This window comes from Eleginops maclovinus, chromosome 18 (genome assembly GCF_036324505.1).
Source record: "Eleginops maclovinus isolate JMC-PN-2008 ecotype Puerto Natales chromosome 18, JC_Emac_rtc_rv5, whole genome shotgun sequence".
Taxonomy (NCBI): Eukaryota; Metazoa; Chordata; class Actinopteri; order Perciformes; family Eleginopidae; genus Eleginops; species Eleginops maclovinus.
In genome coordinates this window covers 12,504,768-12,520,082 of record NC_086366.1, presented here as the reverse complement: position 1 = coordinate 12,520,082, position 15,315 = coordinate 12,504,768, and the positions used below count along the sequence as shown (strand labels likewise).

The 15,315-nt window shown below is 41.5% G+C and overlaps 1 protein-coding gene across 6 annotated transcripts in view; it reads right to left on the bottom strand.

The window, feature by feature from the left end:
* si:ch211-286b4.4 (SCO-spondin) overlaps positions 1–15,312 on the bottom strand; it is a 39,305-nt gene extending 23,993 nt beyond the window's left edge. For 3 of the 6 annotated variants that reach the window (XR_010167893.1, XR_010167894.1, XM_063906681.1), the window contains exons 1-31: positions 15,216–15,312; positions 14,932–15,117; positions 14,565–14,636; positions 14,296–14,422; positions 13,737–13,870; positions 13,106–13,303; positions 12,722–12,871; positions 11,969–12,148; positions 11,530–11,646; positions 10,560–10,709; positions 10,255–10,407; positions 9,653–9,862; positions 9,103–9,207; positions 8,402–8,546; positions 8,107–8,318; positions 7,772–7,990; positions 7,467–7,573; positions 6,637–6,790; positions 6,138–6,237; positions 5,734–5,903; positions 5,203–5,439; positions 4,860–5,047; positions 4,288–4,408; positions 3,810–3,960; positions 3,485–3,624; positions 3,149–3,283; positions 2,690–2,818; positions 2,088–2,243; positions 788–904; positions 539–700; positions 176–394 (exon numbers count right to left, since the gene is read on the bottom strand). Coding sequence is in view for 4 of the 6 variants with exons in the window: in XM_063906681.1 (XP_063762751.1) it covers positions 176–394; positions 539–700; positions 788–904; positions 2,088–2,243; positions 2,690–2,818; positions 3,149–3,283; positions 3,485–3,624; positions 3,810–3,960; positions 4,288–4,408; positions 4,860–5,047; positions 5,203–5,439; positions 5,734–5,903; positions 6,138–6,237; positions 6,637–6,790; positions 7,467–7,573; positions 7,772–7,990; positions 8,107–8,318; positions 8,402–8,546; positions 9,103–9,207; positions 9,653–9,862; positions 10,255–10,407; positions 10,560–10,709; positions 11,530–11,646; positions 11,969–12,148; positions 12,722–12,871; positions 13,106–13,303; positions 13,737–13,870; positions 14,296–14,422; positions 14,565–14,636; positions 14,932–15,117; positions 15,216–15,270 (4,699 nt within the window). In the remaining 2 variants the exon portion in view is untranslated. Of the gene's footprint in view, positions 1–175; positions 395–538; positions 701–787; positions 905–2,087; positions 2,244–2,689; positions 2,819–3,148; positions 3,284–3,484; positions 3,625–3,809; positions 3,961–4,287; positions 4,409–4,859; positions 5,048–5,202; positions 5,440–5,733; positions 5,904–6,137; positions 6,238–6,636; positions 6,791–7,466; positions 7,574–7,771; positions 7,991–8,106; positions 8,319–8,401; positions 8,547–9,102; positions 9,208–9,652; positions 9,863–10,254; positions 10,408–10,559; positions 10,710–11,529; positions 11,647–11,968; positions 12,149–12,721; positions 12,872–12,954; positions 13,304–13,736; positions 13,871–14,295; positions 14,423–14,564; positions 14,637–14,931; positions 15,118–15,215 lie in introns of those variants that run through there. The other 3 variants (XM_063906682.1, XM_063906683.1, XM_063906684.1) reach the window with 3 other exon arrangements.
* Positions 15,313–15,315: the final 3 nt, after the last annotated feature.

Sequence of the window (15,315 nt, the reverse complement as noted above, 5' to 3'; positions counted from 1 at the left end):
CATCACATATTATGTCATCTTGTAAAAATGTTTAATCACCAGAAAATTTGATTATGTGTCAGGCATCAAGAACATGACCCTGCACTTAGATGTGATTTACATCTTAAACAGGACACATGGATTTTAAACAGTTTGTACTCCCTTGACTAACAGAAGACCTGATGAAATCCCCCACCTGTGGGCTGTGAGCTTCCAGGACTGATGCAGTATTTCCCAGGAGGGCAACTGCGGCACTGAGTGGGGGAGAAAGCTCCAGCTTCTGGGAGGAAGCTTCCAGCGGGACAGGGTATTGGTAACCCGCTACCTTGTGGACAGATGTGTCCCATGGGACAAACATCTCCATAAGGCTGTGAGACAGGGGAAGGCTCAGTGGACCCCAGGGAACAAACATGTCCTGTGGTAAACAAAGTTATTAGACATCTCACTGACAACCTGCAACATTCAATGGAAACTGGGGCTCAAAAAAAGGAGAGGAAAAGATGCATGTATAACACAATTCTCTGAAACCATTTCCCATGGTCATGCGGGTCTGTCAGACCTGGGCTGCATGGTCCAGACGGCTCTGTCAGGCCACTGCTGTTACAGAAGGAGCCAGAGGGGCAGGGGGAGCAGTCAGCCGGGGACGTCCTGCCAGCTGTTGCACTGAAACTGCCCATCGGACACAGTGATGGCACAACTGAGCCCTCCATACAGTAGAATCCTGGCAATGGTAATGCATATTTGAATCATTAAAAGCTTGAATTCACTTATCTTCTTTGTGTACACCTCCTAAATGTGAATTAATTACCTGGTGGGCAGCTGTTACAAGTGTGTTGTCCAGATAAAGATTGAAAAGTGCCAGGGCTACATATATCCGGCTCAGCACTACCGATAGGACATGCATGGCCAGGTGGGCAGCGATGGTCTGCAACACAATTAGATAAATGAAAAGTGTAAACTGTCCTCTCGTCCCTCCTTGTTTACATTGATAACAACGAAATGTGAATATTAACTATCGTACCTATTTGATGTATAATTTTGAATTATTTTATGTGGCACTTTCTTATGTAAGAAAGGACTGCTGTTGTATTTGTCCATACTCTTTTTAGTACAGTGGAAAAAAAGGACTGAATAAGAGAGTGACTCAGATTTGTCCTGTAAGAAAATCCTGTGGGAGGAAAACAGAAGACAAAGCAGGCACAGCAGGATGTGTGCCCCGACTCTGACAGCAACGTGTTGGAGACTCTTTATGGGTTCTGGGCCATTAATGTTCAAATGAGTAAGACTCCTTTTTGTTGAGCGGAGAAAAGAGGTCGAGGATGCCTTTAAAAGAATATCTAGGTGTGCATGTAATATTAGAGGAAGAGGAAAGTCCATCTGAGAGATATAATCACCTCCATGGTACAGTATATGAATAGTATGATTTGTTCTGCTACACATCTACAGAACCAGTAACTAAACCAGGTACAGAAAAACGAAATTTGGGGAGCAGACATACACCTCATGAAAATACTTTAAACAAACATAATACAAAAGGTGGGTCCTAAAGGCTTGCATGCCGGGAATTAAACAAATGATGAAATATGTCAAGTTATATTTAAAATACCTCAACAAAAAACAGAAAAACATAGTTGCTGTCTATTCCAACCCATATATCTCCAACACTGTTTGTTTTTCAGAAAAGCTTAAGGATTAGGTGTTTCTTCACTAACGTCCTTTAACTTGATAAAAGACAACCAACTGGAGAATAAGCACAGGCATTGAGCTTGAGTTTCTGAAGACAAAAGGATTTCACAGACATGACAATGCCATATGGAGACTGTTATGCAGTATTGTCCTATTTTTGTAAATTAATTACATTTTTTTATCCTCTTAATGTGCCATATCATTCATGTGAAGTTGCACAATAGTATGACCTTTACAGGGAGAGAATGAAGTTAAGCCTGGTCTTCTGAATCAACTTCATCATGTGAGCATTATTATTTGAAACCAGACTTGTTCAATGTTCAGACATTACGCTAAGAAACAAAGGTAAACAAAGAAGAGCAAGGAAGTGCACAGACTCCCCTGCTTGAACTTGAGTTGACCCCTGATGATGTGTAGTGTACCTGGCTGATGTCCAGACACTGATCCTGGTGGGCAGAACCACCCCGGGGGACAGAGGAGGTCGGCAGATGTCTGAGACCATGAGGGGCAGTAAGAACCCGGGTAACAAGCTAAACAGTCAGCTTCCGACTCAGCCGCAGACCTTCCCAAGAAAGTACCTATGTTGGGCAGACGAATTATGATTAGTGTAAAAATTATACCCACTCTACTCCTTTTTTTTATCTCTCTCATAAAGATATACATCCAGAGAAAATGACATAATTGTGGTATACGTATACAGTATATACACGCACCATGTATGCTCCATTTTTTCACTTAAGGTTAAGTAGCAAGCTGACCATTTTCACAGTTTTATTGGACTCCTATTAGCTTTTACAACCATCTCTAAGGTTCTGGATACATTAAGCCATTATATAGTACCTCTGGGGGTTTTATGGAACTGTACACTACGTTCAGAGGCAGTGTAATAAAACGCAAGAGGTCAGACACATAGTCATTCAGTGAAATGAAAGGAGAATTATAAACTTCCATTTAGCCACATGTTCATAATACAGAAATCATTTCTTCTTATTTCAGAGCTCTATTTGCATATTTTAGTTTTTACCTGGAGGACAGGGGCTTGGCTTTGTACTCCCTTTAGGACAGTAGTGGCCTGAAGGACACACACCACCATGGAACCGACCCCTGCTTAAATTGCCAGAATGTGGGTATGTTGGTGTGGTATCTCCTGTAACTGAGACAATAGACCTTTACAGGATGTCATTACTCATTAGGTTAGTGAGTGTACTAAAAGGCCAGAGCCATTTTCAGCAATCCCAGGGAGAGATATACTACTAAAAGAAATCAGTGGAGACCGGTAGTGTTCTGTGGAGAACTATCCAGCACTGTCGAGTCAAAGGTCATGAAAATGTTAAATAGAAAAGCAGTGCTTTGAGAGAAAATATTGCATAGCATAATATCTGTCAAGCTTGTGTTGGATTGCCTTGTTTTTCTTCATTACATAGTTCTTCATAGTTGCCAAACACTACTTAAAGAACAGTCAGTCTATTACGTGTAGAATTACCCCAAGGTGTGGCTGTTCTCGAACCCTCCCTGCAGTAGAAGCCTGGGTTGCACAGCCCAGATGTGGAGGAGAGGCCAACCTCAGCGCAGTAATGGCCAGGCAAACAGGGCTGACATACTTCAATAGAGACTGCCCCTGGAACAACAGAAACACAATTTGTATGTTTGATCTAAATGATTAAAATGTGATGAATTGAATAAGGGAAATAATTCCCCTTAGGAAAAGATTAAATCAATATCAAAAATTCCCAGTAACATTGCCAGTAGCTCCAGTTAAGTCAGCCCATTATGTTAAAATGTCAACCACAGTGTATCTGTAATTATTCAGTGATTTCACCGTCTATGGAGCTGAATGTGCCTGCAGGGCAGGGAACCATAAAGCTGGTACCCTGGGGGCAATAGGACCCTGTTGAGCAGCGGCCCCCTGTTGGGCCCTTCTCCGGCTGGGCAGAAACAGACCCATGGATACAGAGGTAACTATGGGCAGCAACATAATGAAGAAAAGACGATAGGGAGGGGATGAGGGAGGTAGGAAGTGATAGACGAAACAGAGGGAGACACAGCAAAAGTGAGGTTTTATTATAGAAAAGGGAGACAGAATTAAACTGAATCCCAATATCTCTCTGTTAACATGATGATGTGTTCATATTGCATTTGTTTACCCAGGAGAGCAGACCCCAGTGGGAGCAGCCAGTCCAGAGGAACTGCAATATCTCCCTGGAGGGCAGAGCGTACAGCCTGACTTATTGGACAAACCCATCTGCCTGCTGAAGGCACCAGCTGGGCATGGGAATGCTACACCAGACTGTGATCCTGCAGATAAATAGCGTATAATATCTACAGATGGTCCAGGACTAAACATCACAGAACAGTTTGTGAAGGCCGTCCTTATCTTGATTATGCTCTGTAATGGCCATTTGCATAATTAGAAAGCCATTTACTGTTACAGCCACTTAATCTTGAGTACACACAAAACAAGAGCAATATTCAACAATGTTTTGCATGCAGTACAACACGTTTATAGTCCGTCAATCAATCCCACTGAGCCTGCACCATCACTTGTGTCCAACATATATTGATATTTTACAACATTATTCATTTGTCAATATGTGTTAGAATAATTGAACTATTGTATCCTACCTGGTGGGCAATAGTGTCCTTTCGGGCACAGCGTGGGATTGTGAGTACCAGACACATGCACAGTGCCAGCATCCCCTGACCCAGCACAGTAAAACCCTGCTGGACATTGAACACACTCTTCCTGTGGAGAAGTAAATAAGGCTCATTATTTTATCTACAAGGACTAGATACAACAGGTTGACAGCTGATGTCGACAAATGTAAACAGATATGACACCTTTCGATGCTTGTGTTGAATAATCTCCAAGCTAAACTATAAACTGTTTATAGTACACAGAGATGTTGGACATGCTTTCAGGAAAGCTGATACTTTATTTATAATGAGCAAATAACAAAGCCTCACAATACACACAATCCATATTTTAAGCACTTAGTCAATAGCACTACTTTCTTGTATCTAGTTTTAAAGTTAAACATATTGTTTAGTTAACTTTATCAAGACTTATTCTGTGTAATTGAGAAGTGTTGCTGATATAGGTTATTCTATTTGCATTATTTAGTGGATGCACTTTCCCTTTGGGACTGTAGGACCAATCAGAATATTAGCATACTGTTCAGCCTCATCGTTCTCACCTGACCGGGTAAATCCTGGTAGGTTCCTGGTAAGCAAGGCACCTGTGTACCAGATCCAGGTGGGCACATATTTCCAGGTGAGCAGGGTATCGAGGCCTGCTGGCTACTGTTGTCTTTTCCAGGGCAGTAATAGCCCGCTTGACAGATATGAGAAGGGAAAGAGAGCCCTCTGGTGACACACAGGAAACCTACAAAACAGAATGAGCACTGTTGAGCAGCCGAACACGTTGTGTGAAGGGATTATCCCACCGATAAATCAAGTTATGTAATGAAGGCTTTATCTTCTGGCAGATAGAAGGCACATAATTAAACGCTAATGTATGCAACATAAATTAGTTCCAACCTGGAGGACAAGTCACACAGTCGGAGAGATAACGGTTTCTGGTTGTGTTGCTATAGCGTCCTATGGGACAGGGCAGTGGTGCTGAGGAGCCCTGGGGACAATAATGACCTTCAAGACATCTGTCCCCTGTTGTTTCTCCATCCTCTGGTTTGGGTGACCAGGCCCCAGAGAGGCAGTAGTAACCTGCTTCACATTGACCGGTTGCAACACTCTTCCCAGGAGACAAACAGAAGGAGCCTGGCTTGATAGGAAAACAAGTGAAATTGAGTGGAAGGGAAAACTACCCTGAATAACCCTGCAGAGCGGAACATGGGGGAAAGGGCACTGCATATAAATTCAAGTTTCGATGCAGTATTTGTTTGATTTATTTGAATACCAGTTATTAATAAAAGTAGCTTTTCATGTTTAATTATTTTGGTAATACAGTTTTTAATATCCATCGACCGTCAAGGTCTTCTTAAACTCAACAACAATAAAAGGCAACAACAACAACTTTAAGGAAGCAAACACTAGCAGTAAATGGTGTGTGACCTGGAGGGCAGGGCAAGCAGTCCTGGGGTTGTGCCATCCCAGTGTGGGGGTTGATGGAGCCAGCTGGACACGGGTACTGGTGTTTGGACCAGGTCCCGGACGGGCAGTAATGACCCACTGGACACTCATAAGTCCTCGACAGCGAGCCATTATTGCCAGGACAGTAAAAACTATCCAGACAAAACAAAATAGGATGGAATAATTTAGTTCTTGGCTACTGAAAGCGGCATTGAGACATGAATATATTGTTCCTGTATGTATGCAGTGCTGAGGGGGGTTATCATGTGTGTAAACATCTAAAACATCTACTCTTTAAAGGTTTCATAGTTCATCATGTTTATATGTGTGAATTCCTCTGTGTTTACGGTGGAGGGTGCGTGCATGTGGCTAACAAGAGAGTTTACCCCTGGGGACAGGCACTGCAGCTGGCTCTGCCATCCTCTGTGCTGATGGTTCCCAGGGGGCACTGCTGAGGAGCCACAGAGCCCTCAGAGCAGTAATAACCTGGTTGTGAGAAGGAAAGAGTCATGAAAGCGCTGCACACTCAAGTGCACACACAGAGACACGCACAGTCTACAGGGGATAGGGTTCAGTTTCCATTGTCAACAGAGCAGCTGCTTATGTGTAACCCTATTAACTTAAAGAAGGTTTTGTTTACCTGTTCAATAAGCGTGTTCTGGGTTTATATAAATGTGTAACCTAATGGTGTGCCCCACACATCTTTCTATGTTATATTATGCTTAAGTCTTGCTTTCATTTCCTGCAAACAACGGAAAGCTTATTACTGTAACCCCATGTGTTCTGTATCGAATCTCTTTGTGCATTTTTCTTTACACCGTTTGTTCTGTAATTATTTTTTACAATGTTAAATACAGATGTATTGATTTGAAGGGATCTGATTACCTATTGGGCACGGTCCTCCCCAGCTGTCTCTCAAAGGAGGGTCAGGGCGATTTGCACCCCCCAGACAGAAGAAACCTTCCCAGCATTCTCCTGAAGGGGCCGAGAGCCCTGCAGCATCGCAATAGTAACCAGGGAGACATGGCTGGCAATCCTCCTGAGAGGGAAAATGAAACAGACAAAGAGAGAGGAAGGTAAAGAGAGTGATAGGCAGTTAGAAAATGAAAGAAAGAGAGTGCCTCATTGCAACATTGATTTGGGATTAGATATTGATCGGCTGTCACACTGAAAGGCAGAAGAAACATGTAAGTACATCTCTTCTTCATTGTTTACTGATTAGGGTATATGTAATGTAACAGGACCATACATTTGTTTAGAAAGTAAAGTATATAAGATGTCCTTACAGTGTTTTAAATCAAATATTTCAACAACAAAAAAAGAAGTAAAAAGAAAACACTACATTATTAACAGATGAATAATAATATAATATGTTTAATGGATCATTTAGTTGTATCATGTCGCGTCATTCATTCGTTCTCTGTCTTTAAAGAGAAATAGAACAAAACTAACTATGTGGCAGGCTGTTCATAATAATGTTCAACACATAAAAACACATTTTTTCAATGTATTTATCTTCATATGACTATTCATTTCATGTCCTATGAATCACTGATTATTCATTTGATGCAGGGAAAACCTCATATTTAGTTGTTGAATATTTGCTTTCACTATTAACTATAAAAGAAAAAACAACATTGTTTTATAACTTTGAGTAGAAAGAGTCTCAATTATTGTAAAAGATACATGTAAGTGCAATATTGATTCACAGTGACCTGGGAGGCTAATTTGGTGAGATTAGAGAATGTTCCACTTGGACAGGGCAGGGGATTTATGGTGGCTTGGGGGCAGTAATGACCGGCAGGACATGGCCCTCCCTCTTCTGGTGAGACACAGAAAACAAAACTGCCATAATTTGTCAACAATCTCAAAATAGGAACATTGATAGAGAACAATTTCCTCAGAAAATAACAAGGCTAACAATTAAATGTGTCACATTTTTAGTAAGAATGAGCTGCCTGTGCTGTATTTCCTTGAATGTGTGAACCTGCTGTAGACATCTGGTATATATATTTATCACCTGCAGCCTGTGTGAGGGGTTTTGGAGAGGTGTTTCCATGTGAGCAGTAATATCCTTCCTGACATTGTCCGGTGACAGCTGTGCCATTTCTGGAAGAGCAGTAATGGCCGCCGTCACACTGCCTGCACTGAGAAACGGACCAGTAGCCAGGGTCAGGGCCATAAGTTCCCTCTGGACAGCCTCTTAAGTCAAATCCAGTTCCTTCAGGGCAGTAAAATCCTGCAAACCACATAACAATCACAAAAAAAATGTATAGATAAAAAGGATACCAGAACATGGGCTTTTTTAAGTAAAAATAATGCTTTCGAGGACATATGATACAGCAAACTACACACCTGAAGGACATAAGTAAAGGGCGCCAGACACACAGTGCCAGCCTGGCACACATGGCTCACACTTAGTAGCATGTGTAATAGCAACATATGTCCCTGATTCACATGGTAAAGGTTGAACAGTTCCCTCTGGGCAGTAGTAACCCTCAGGACAAGGTCCCCCTTTAATTCCATCAGTAGGGGTAGATGTGACCGCTCCCTCAACGCAGTAATATCTGCAGGAGAAACATGCAATGAGAATGAGAGCATGACAGGAAGAAATGCAAGAACAAGGACAAAACATTTGAGTGGGATGTACCCCCCACTGCAAAGCCCACTAGGTTTAGTGAGGCCAGCAGAGTCGCAGTAAAATCCCCCGAGACACAGTTGGCAGTCCTCCTGGTTACGTAGTCCTGAGCTGTTTGACCAGCTGCCTTCAGGGCAGGCCATAGGAGCTGTTGTGCCTGTTAATATGAAACAAACATCAAGAGCACTAGTAAACGACTAATAAAAGATTACACGAAAAATGTGTTATTGTGTTTGGCAAGGCAATATAGTGTGATCTTTTTTACATACTGTTATTAGAAATAAAGTGTAACTAAATAAGAGAGACACAGAAGAGCACTTTGCTGTGTGCAGTGTTGAGAAACTCAGAGTTGGCCCTACAGCAGTATTTCTAAAGCACGGGTCAGTGCCCCAAGTATGAGAGAACAACAAAGTTCACACATAGTGTCTGAAGAAAACTGTATCGCATGTTTCAAAATAAATGTTGTCTGTACTTCCTGTAGGCCACCAAATGCTAATTATCATGAATAAAACATTGTAGCCTGTGAATTTGACAGGGTAGAATGTTAATAGCCTAAAGCAGTATATATTTGGTTATATTAGCCTACGAATCAAGTGGATTTCTAAAAAAAAGCGTGGACAGCCATGTATAACATCAAAATATAGCAGCAATGAAGCTGCTGATGGCTAATGTAATGAAATATTATGTAGAATGGCTGGTTGCAAGCCGGTAACCTGAGGGGCAGTATTGACCAGGTGGACACAGGGAACCTGAGCGTCCATCAAGTGGGCTTGGAGAGGATGCCCCCTCTCTGCACCAATAACCAGCATTGCAGGGTCCTATAGGTAGTAGAATATAACAACACATAATCATGATACAGTAATGTAGATAAAACTACAGCTCCACAGTACGTGCTACATACTATACATTTTGGGTTTAGCGACTTGATCACCAACATTTGCAAGGAAAATAATCAGAATCAGAATACCTTTATTCGTCCCACAGAGGGGAAATTTACATTGTTACAGCAAATGTGAGGAAACTATGGTTTATGTAAAGATCAGAACAGCGTGTCCCTGTGGTCCCGTGTACACTGTATTTATTGACTCGCTAAGCACACACTTGGGAAAATGTTGATATTAATTCCCTCTTTAGACATAACGATTTCAAAAATCTAGTTTGTTTCATCATCACATACAAACAGTAGCAGTCACTACTACTGCTGAGAGTAATGGTGTAAAAAAAAGGAAAGGGATTAAAAGAAGAGGTCATCCTCTTTCTCACCTGCCGGCTCTGACAGACCCACAGAAGGACAGTAGTGTCCAGCAGCGCAGGGCATGCAGGCTGTCAGGCTGGCAGTGTGCACTCTCGGGTTGAAGGAGCCTCTGGGGCAGGGGTGTTGGTTGGGCAGGGCTGTACCTGCGGGGCAGTAGTGTCCTCTGGGGCAAGGCCGCAGAAAAGAGGCATTGGCTAGTCTCAAATCGCAGTAGTAACCTTGACAGAAGAAAAACACATATTTTTGAATAAGCATTTAAAAAATACTTACAAAAACACTTGCATTTGTGGAAATCTTCTTTCAACAAACTTGTAAAGTGCTGTATGAAGTGCAGTTCATTCCTGTTTGAACACTTTAGTATTTTAGGTTTTTAAATGTTCTGTATTAAATAAGTTTTAATATATTTGTATTCTTGTTATATAATAAATTGAACCGGTGAATGAGTCATCAACTTTAATAAATAAACACTTGCTGGGTTCCTGAAAGCTGTTTTCATTACACCCTCTTCAGTTAATGAGAAATGCCACAAGGTCAACAGCAGTGTTTAGAAAGAAAATAAATACATCCTTCTGCAGAGAAGATAAAAAAGAAGAGTAAAGCGCTCTTATACCTGCGCCACAAACGGTGCAGGCTGCCTGTTTCTCTCTGTCCTGGTAGGTTCCTGGCGGACAAGGCTCTGGAGTGCCACTTCCTTGCACACAGAAGTGGCCTGGGGGACATGGCAGAGCTGTAGCAACAGTCTGACCAGGCGGGCACCAATAGCCTAGGTGACAAAACACAAAATAGAGCAAAGAGGGCAAGGGTGGAAAGGAGGTTGGAGCCGAATAAAGAATGAAGCAAGCTCATGTATCTTAATGAAACAGGCAACTGCCGAAACACTTTTAAACAAATGAGACCATAAAATGCATAGACTACCTTGGCTGCAGGGTCCAGTTGGAGCCCTGAGACCTGCTTGTCTGCAGTAGAAACCTGCAGTACACGGCTGACAGCTCGCCTCACTGGTTAGACCAGGCACTATGGAGAAAGTACCCGCTTGACACAACTCTGGCTCTCCTGAGCCCTCAACTGTAGAGAGAAAAAGTCACTTATTCAGTCTTTCATTCATTCGCTTTACATACCAATACTTATTTTAGACCGAAGTCTATTCCAGGATACACTGGAAAGCATGAAGAAAACCCTACACAGGTCAACAGTAGACAGGCTAACAAAAGTAGAAACAAAATGACTCACTCTCATACCCATGGGTAATTAGGTTGTCAGGTCTACCTGAGTCATAGCTATGACTATAATATGACTTTGAAAATGAAATGTAATACAGCTGCTTTAGAGTCTCAGGTTAGTTTGCATATCTTTGGACTGAAGAAAGACATTTGAAAATCATAACAAAACCCCAGGGTTAAAGGCTGGGCCTTTCTTGCTATAAAAAAACAAATCCAAGCAATATCAAAGAACTGCCCTTTGAATAATGGATATGATTTGACAAGACTTTACAGAAACTTATACTGCATTGTATTGGTATATGATGCAAAGTGTATACATATTACTTATTTCATGGGGTCAGTTTCTCTCAACCCAGTCTAATTTGGCTTAGGGCTATGTTATCACACATTCAATGCATAGGAATAAATGTAGATCCTTGAAAACGTAGACAGTTTAATGGCAGACATCAAAGTTGGAGATAAGTGGTAATATTATGTAAATATTTGTTTCCAATCAAACTCAATTATAAATATCAAAATAAAGCATTAGGCCAAGTATATACAGTATGGTACCAATGCATTATGGACTTCAACAAGCAATTTACTTTTCTTTATTAATATAGAAATACAAACTTTGTTGGCAGGTTAGTAACACAACTGTTCCAAAGAAGTAAAGCGGGCCTTACCACAGTATGCCCCAGGTGGACAGATGCTGCCTGTTTCTCCATCTGTTGGTTTGGCTTCAGTTGCTCCTCCAACACAGTAATACCCAGGGAAGCAGGGACCCATCGGCAGAGCCAAACCTTTTAAAAACATGAGTACTTAATGTGTTTTTAAAATACCCACAGATGTTATTTAAGGTGGCCTTAAGACTGACATCCCCTTATGCAGAATAATGTGTGCAGCCCCAAAAGACCTATAATCAAATTGGCCAACATGTGTTTAATCTACAGTACATACACTTTCATATACATTTTTTAAAAATCACATGACTGATTATGAATTGTCATAACTTATTTATACTGTACATATACATATCAAGTGCCCGACATTAAAAACCAAGCCATTAAAATTCAGACTAGTGACTTGTGTGAATGAGTATGTCTTTGATTAGTGTTCAAATACCTGAAACGTTACAGAATGTTCCAGGTGGACAAGGCACAGGCTCTGAGCTACCTAAGGGGCAGTAAAAGCCCGCCTGGCAGCGCCCCCCAGTTGATGTAGCTGGACAAAGACAGTTGGCATTTGTGTAATTGTCCAGGTCAAAAGGCTGGGAGTTCCATGCTGCTGATACACAAAACCAACCTGAGAGGAGAAGATAAGGCAAAAGAGAGAGCAGAGATTTACAAACACTTATGTTGCCAACCTAAATTAAAATCAGTGAAGATGTCACATCACATGCTGATTTTCCGAACAGGGTAAGAAAAGCACGCTTCACAGAGCGTGAAACTAACAAGAGCGAGAAACCTAAGAAACATTGCAAACAAACCAGTTAGTCACTGTTGTATTATCTGCATGAGACTTGTGTGCATTAGGGTTGATGGCATATGGAGCCAGACCATTTGGCGCCTTAATACAGAAATAAATAATACAGGGCATTATCTGAAAGCTGCTGATGTTGCTGAAATACTATAATAAAGCTGCAAAGAGAGGGTAAGTAAAATAATGACTGATGTGGCTGGTGTTGAGATGTGATATGTTTTGCTTAATACATAGTCTTAGAGCCCTGACAGCAATTCTCCCTAACTGCTTTAGACTGGCTTGCAAATCCCTGGATACAAAAAAGGCTGGCAGAGAGGATAGAGTCCTGACTCTTTGTAAGCAGGCTGTATGGCTGAGATTGTGTCTTTAAAAAAGAAATGAAAAAAAGACACTTACCAGCTTTGCATTTTCCAGATACTTTGGTCAGCCTCTCCTTCTCACAGTAGTGTCCTGGAGGACAAGGCAGGCAGCTGTCCAGACTCTGAGTCATTGGCTCCGGGTTGTAGTATCCACGAGGACAGGGAAACTGGGTGGCATGCCTTGTACCTATGTATATAATACAATCTGATTTCAAGTGATACATACCATTTCGTTTTTATACATTTATCCATGAGAATCCTTATGCACACCTACAACTTTCTAGATGCTACCCTCGATAAACACAACCATGACTGATAGTGTTTTGGTTGAGTCTGCTATTAGACTCACTCAAACCACTACCATGGCTGATAGTGGTTTGGGTGACACAACCATGACTGATAGTGGTTTGGGTGAGTCTACCATCGGGGCAGTAGAAACCAGGGGGACAGGGGAACTTGGAGAAGTTTCCAGTCTTCTCTGGACAGTAGTAGCCAGCAGGGCAGCGGGAACACACTGACTGGCCTGTGAGGATGGTGTAGGCTCCAGCTGGGCATGGCACCGAGCTTGCACTGCCCCCAGGGCAGTAATGAGCTTGTGGGCAAAGACCTCCTTCTGAGCCTGGAGAGCATACAACAATTAGATGTGGTAAATTACTGAGATTAGGACTGCTTAGCCCTTAATGTGATGAATCATGTGATAAAAACTGATTAATTCAGTAATCAGTCGTTTAACAAAACACCCTCTCATATTCAGTTTTCCTGCATTTATCAGCATCTGTTTTTCTTCTAGCTGATGCTTATTCATTAGATCACCCTCCACACATTAGAGCTCTCCTCTCCACTATTTCATTTCATGTATAAACAACATCCATTGCTGATCAATGATTAATTAACTATGTTATCATTGTGTTCATATTTGAAGGTGGGCGGACTAGGTTTTATCTTGCAGAAGAGATGAAGCGAGGGAGTAAATCTTTTTGACATTGTACTACAAGCCCAAAATAAATGAACTTCTCATGAATAAAATAAAACTCAATATTTTGCAATTCTACCTGTAGCTTCCATGTCTCCCCCTGGACAGTAAAATCCTGCCTGACACAGTCCAGATGGACGAGTGAGACCTGCTTTGCCACAGAAAAGACCCGCTGGACATGGATTACAGCCAGACTTGTCTGTCAGATGAAGACTGCAACCATACATGTGTGTGACGGATTAGAAAAGATTCACAGAATACATACATTAACATAGCAGAACGAAATGATTGTCTGTTTACAAGTGTGCATGTGTTTATATTCGGGTCCTCATGTCCTTCACTGCAGATACAAATGTACTGACTTCATTTTATTTCATTTTACTATGGGCTGTAGGTGAGCTGTGGGAAGGTTTATGTTGTGTATTTATATATGATGGGCATGTATATTCATGTGCATCCATTTTAGGAAAAGTATGTGTTCTATATGGGGCTGTATTATTGTTGTTACACACTACAAAACATACCTTCCACATGTATGTTATTTGAGTAAATGCTGCATTGCAGTTCAAATGTCCACATATTTTCTAATAATAACAATTGAAAAATGATTACTAAAAATTATATTTAGGTCCACCAACCTGTTAGAGTAGGTACCTGGTGGGCAGGGCAGTGGGAGACTGGTGGCCTCAGGACAGAAGGTCCCCTCTGGACAGGTTCCTCCCACTCCTGTGCTGAAGTTACCATCTGGGTTCGGAAAGTTCACACCTAAGTTGCACAATTAAGATAAGTATAGTCGTCTAAATCACTTAAGCAGCACAGTGGTATATTATAAAGGTCTTTAAAATAGGTTAAAATGATAAATGGCAATAATGTCATTTTCACAATTATTTTCACACATGTAGTATACCTGCTATGCAGTAGTAACCAGCCTGACAGGGTCCAGTAGGTTCATACAGACCCCAGTCCTCACAGTAAAACCCTGTAAGCAGAGCATGAAGAGTTAAAATAACACTGCAGCAATAATAACACACTGACGTTTTCAAAGTCTTGATTGTTAATTTCATCACATCATAAAATAATCTCCCTCGTGTAGTAATTTAAATGTGATAAAGCATTCTATTATTGCCTTTTATCTAAATCAATTAGTTCCAGCGCATCTAACATATATTTAGGAGTTGACACGTTAAAACCAGATTCAGCTCACTTAACATTTAATGAAGGACTTCCCAGTGTCTTTCAGAGCGATGAAGGCAACCATGTGACAATACTCTCACCTGCTGGACAGATGAGGCACTGCTCCACTTGGCTGAGGCCAAACTGAGGGCTGTATGTGCCAGGAGGGCAGGGCAGGATGCCCTCGACACCGCCACCAAAACAGTAGTGTCCTGCTGGACAGGGCTGGATGCCTTCTCCTGAGAGACAGTAAGTCCCTGAGGGGCAGTCATCACACTCTTCTGCACCTTCATCCAAAACAAAAAAAGCAAGGACTGACCTTTATGATTTAAATGTTTTTACTTTATATATTTTATTTTTATACTTGACGATCAATTTCCTATACCTGTACTGTTGAAATTCGTCCCATCAGGACAGAGTAAAGGGGAAGTTGAACCCATGGGACAGTAATGTCCAATTGGACAAATGTCCCCTGTCAAAGCATC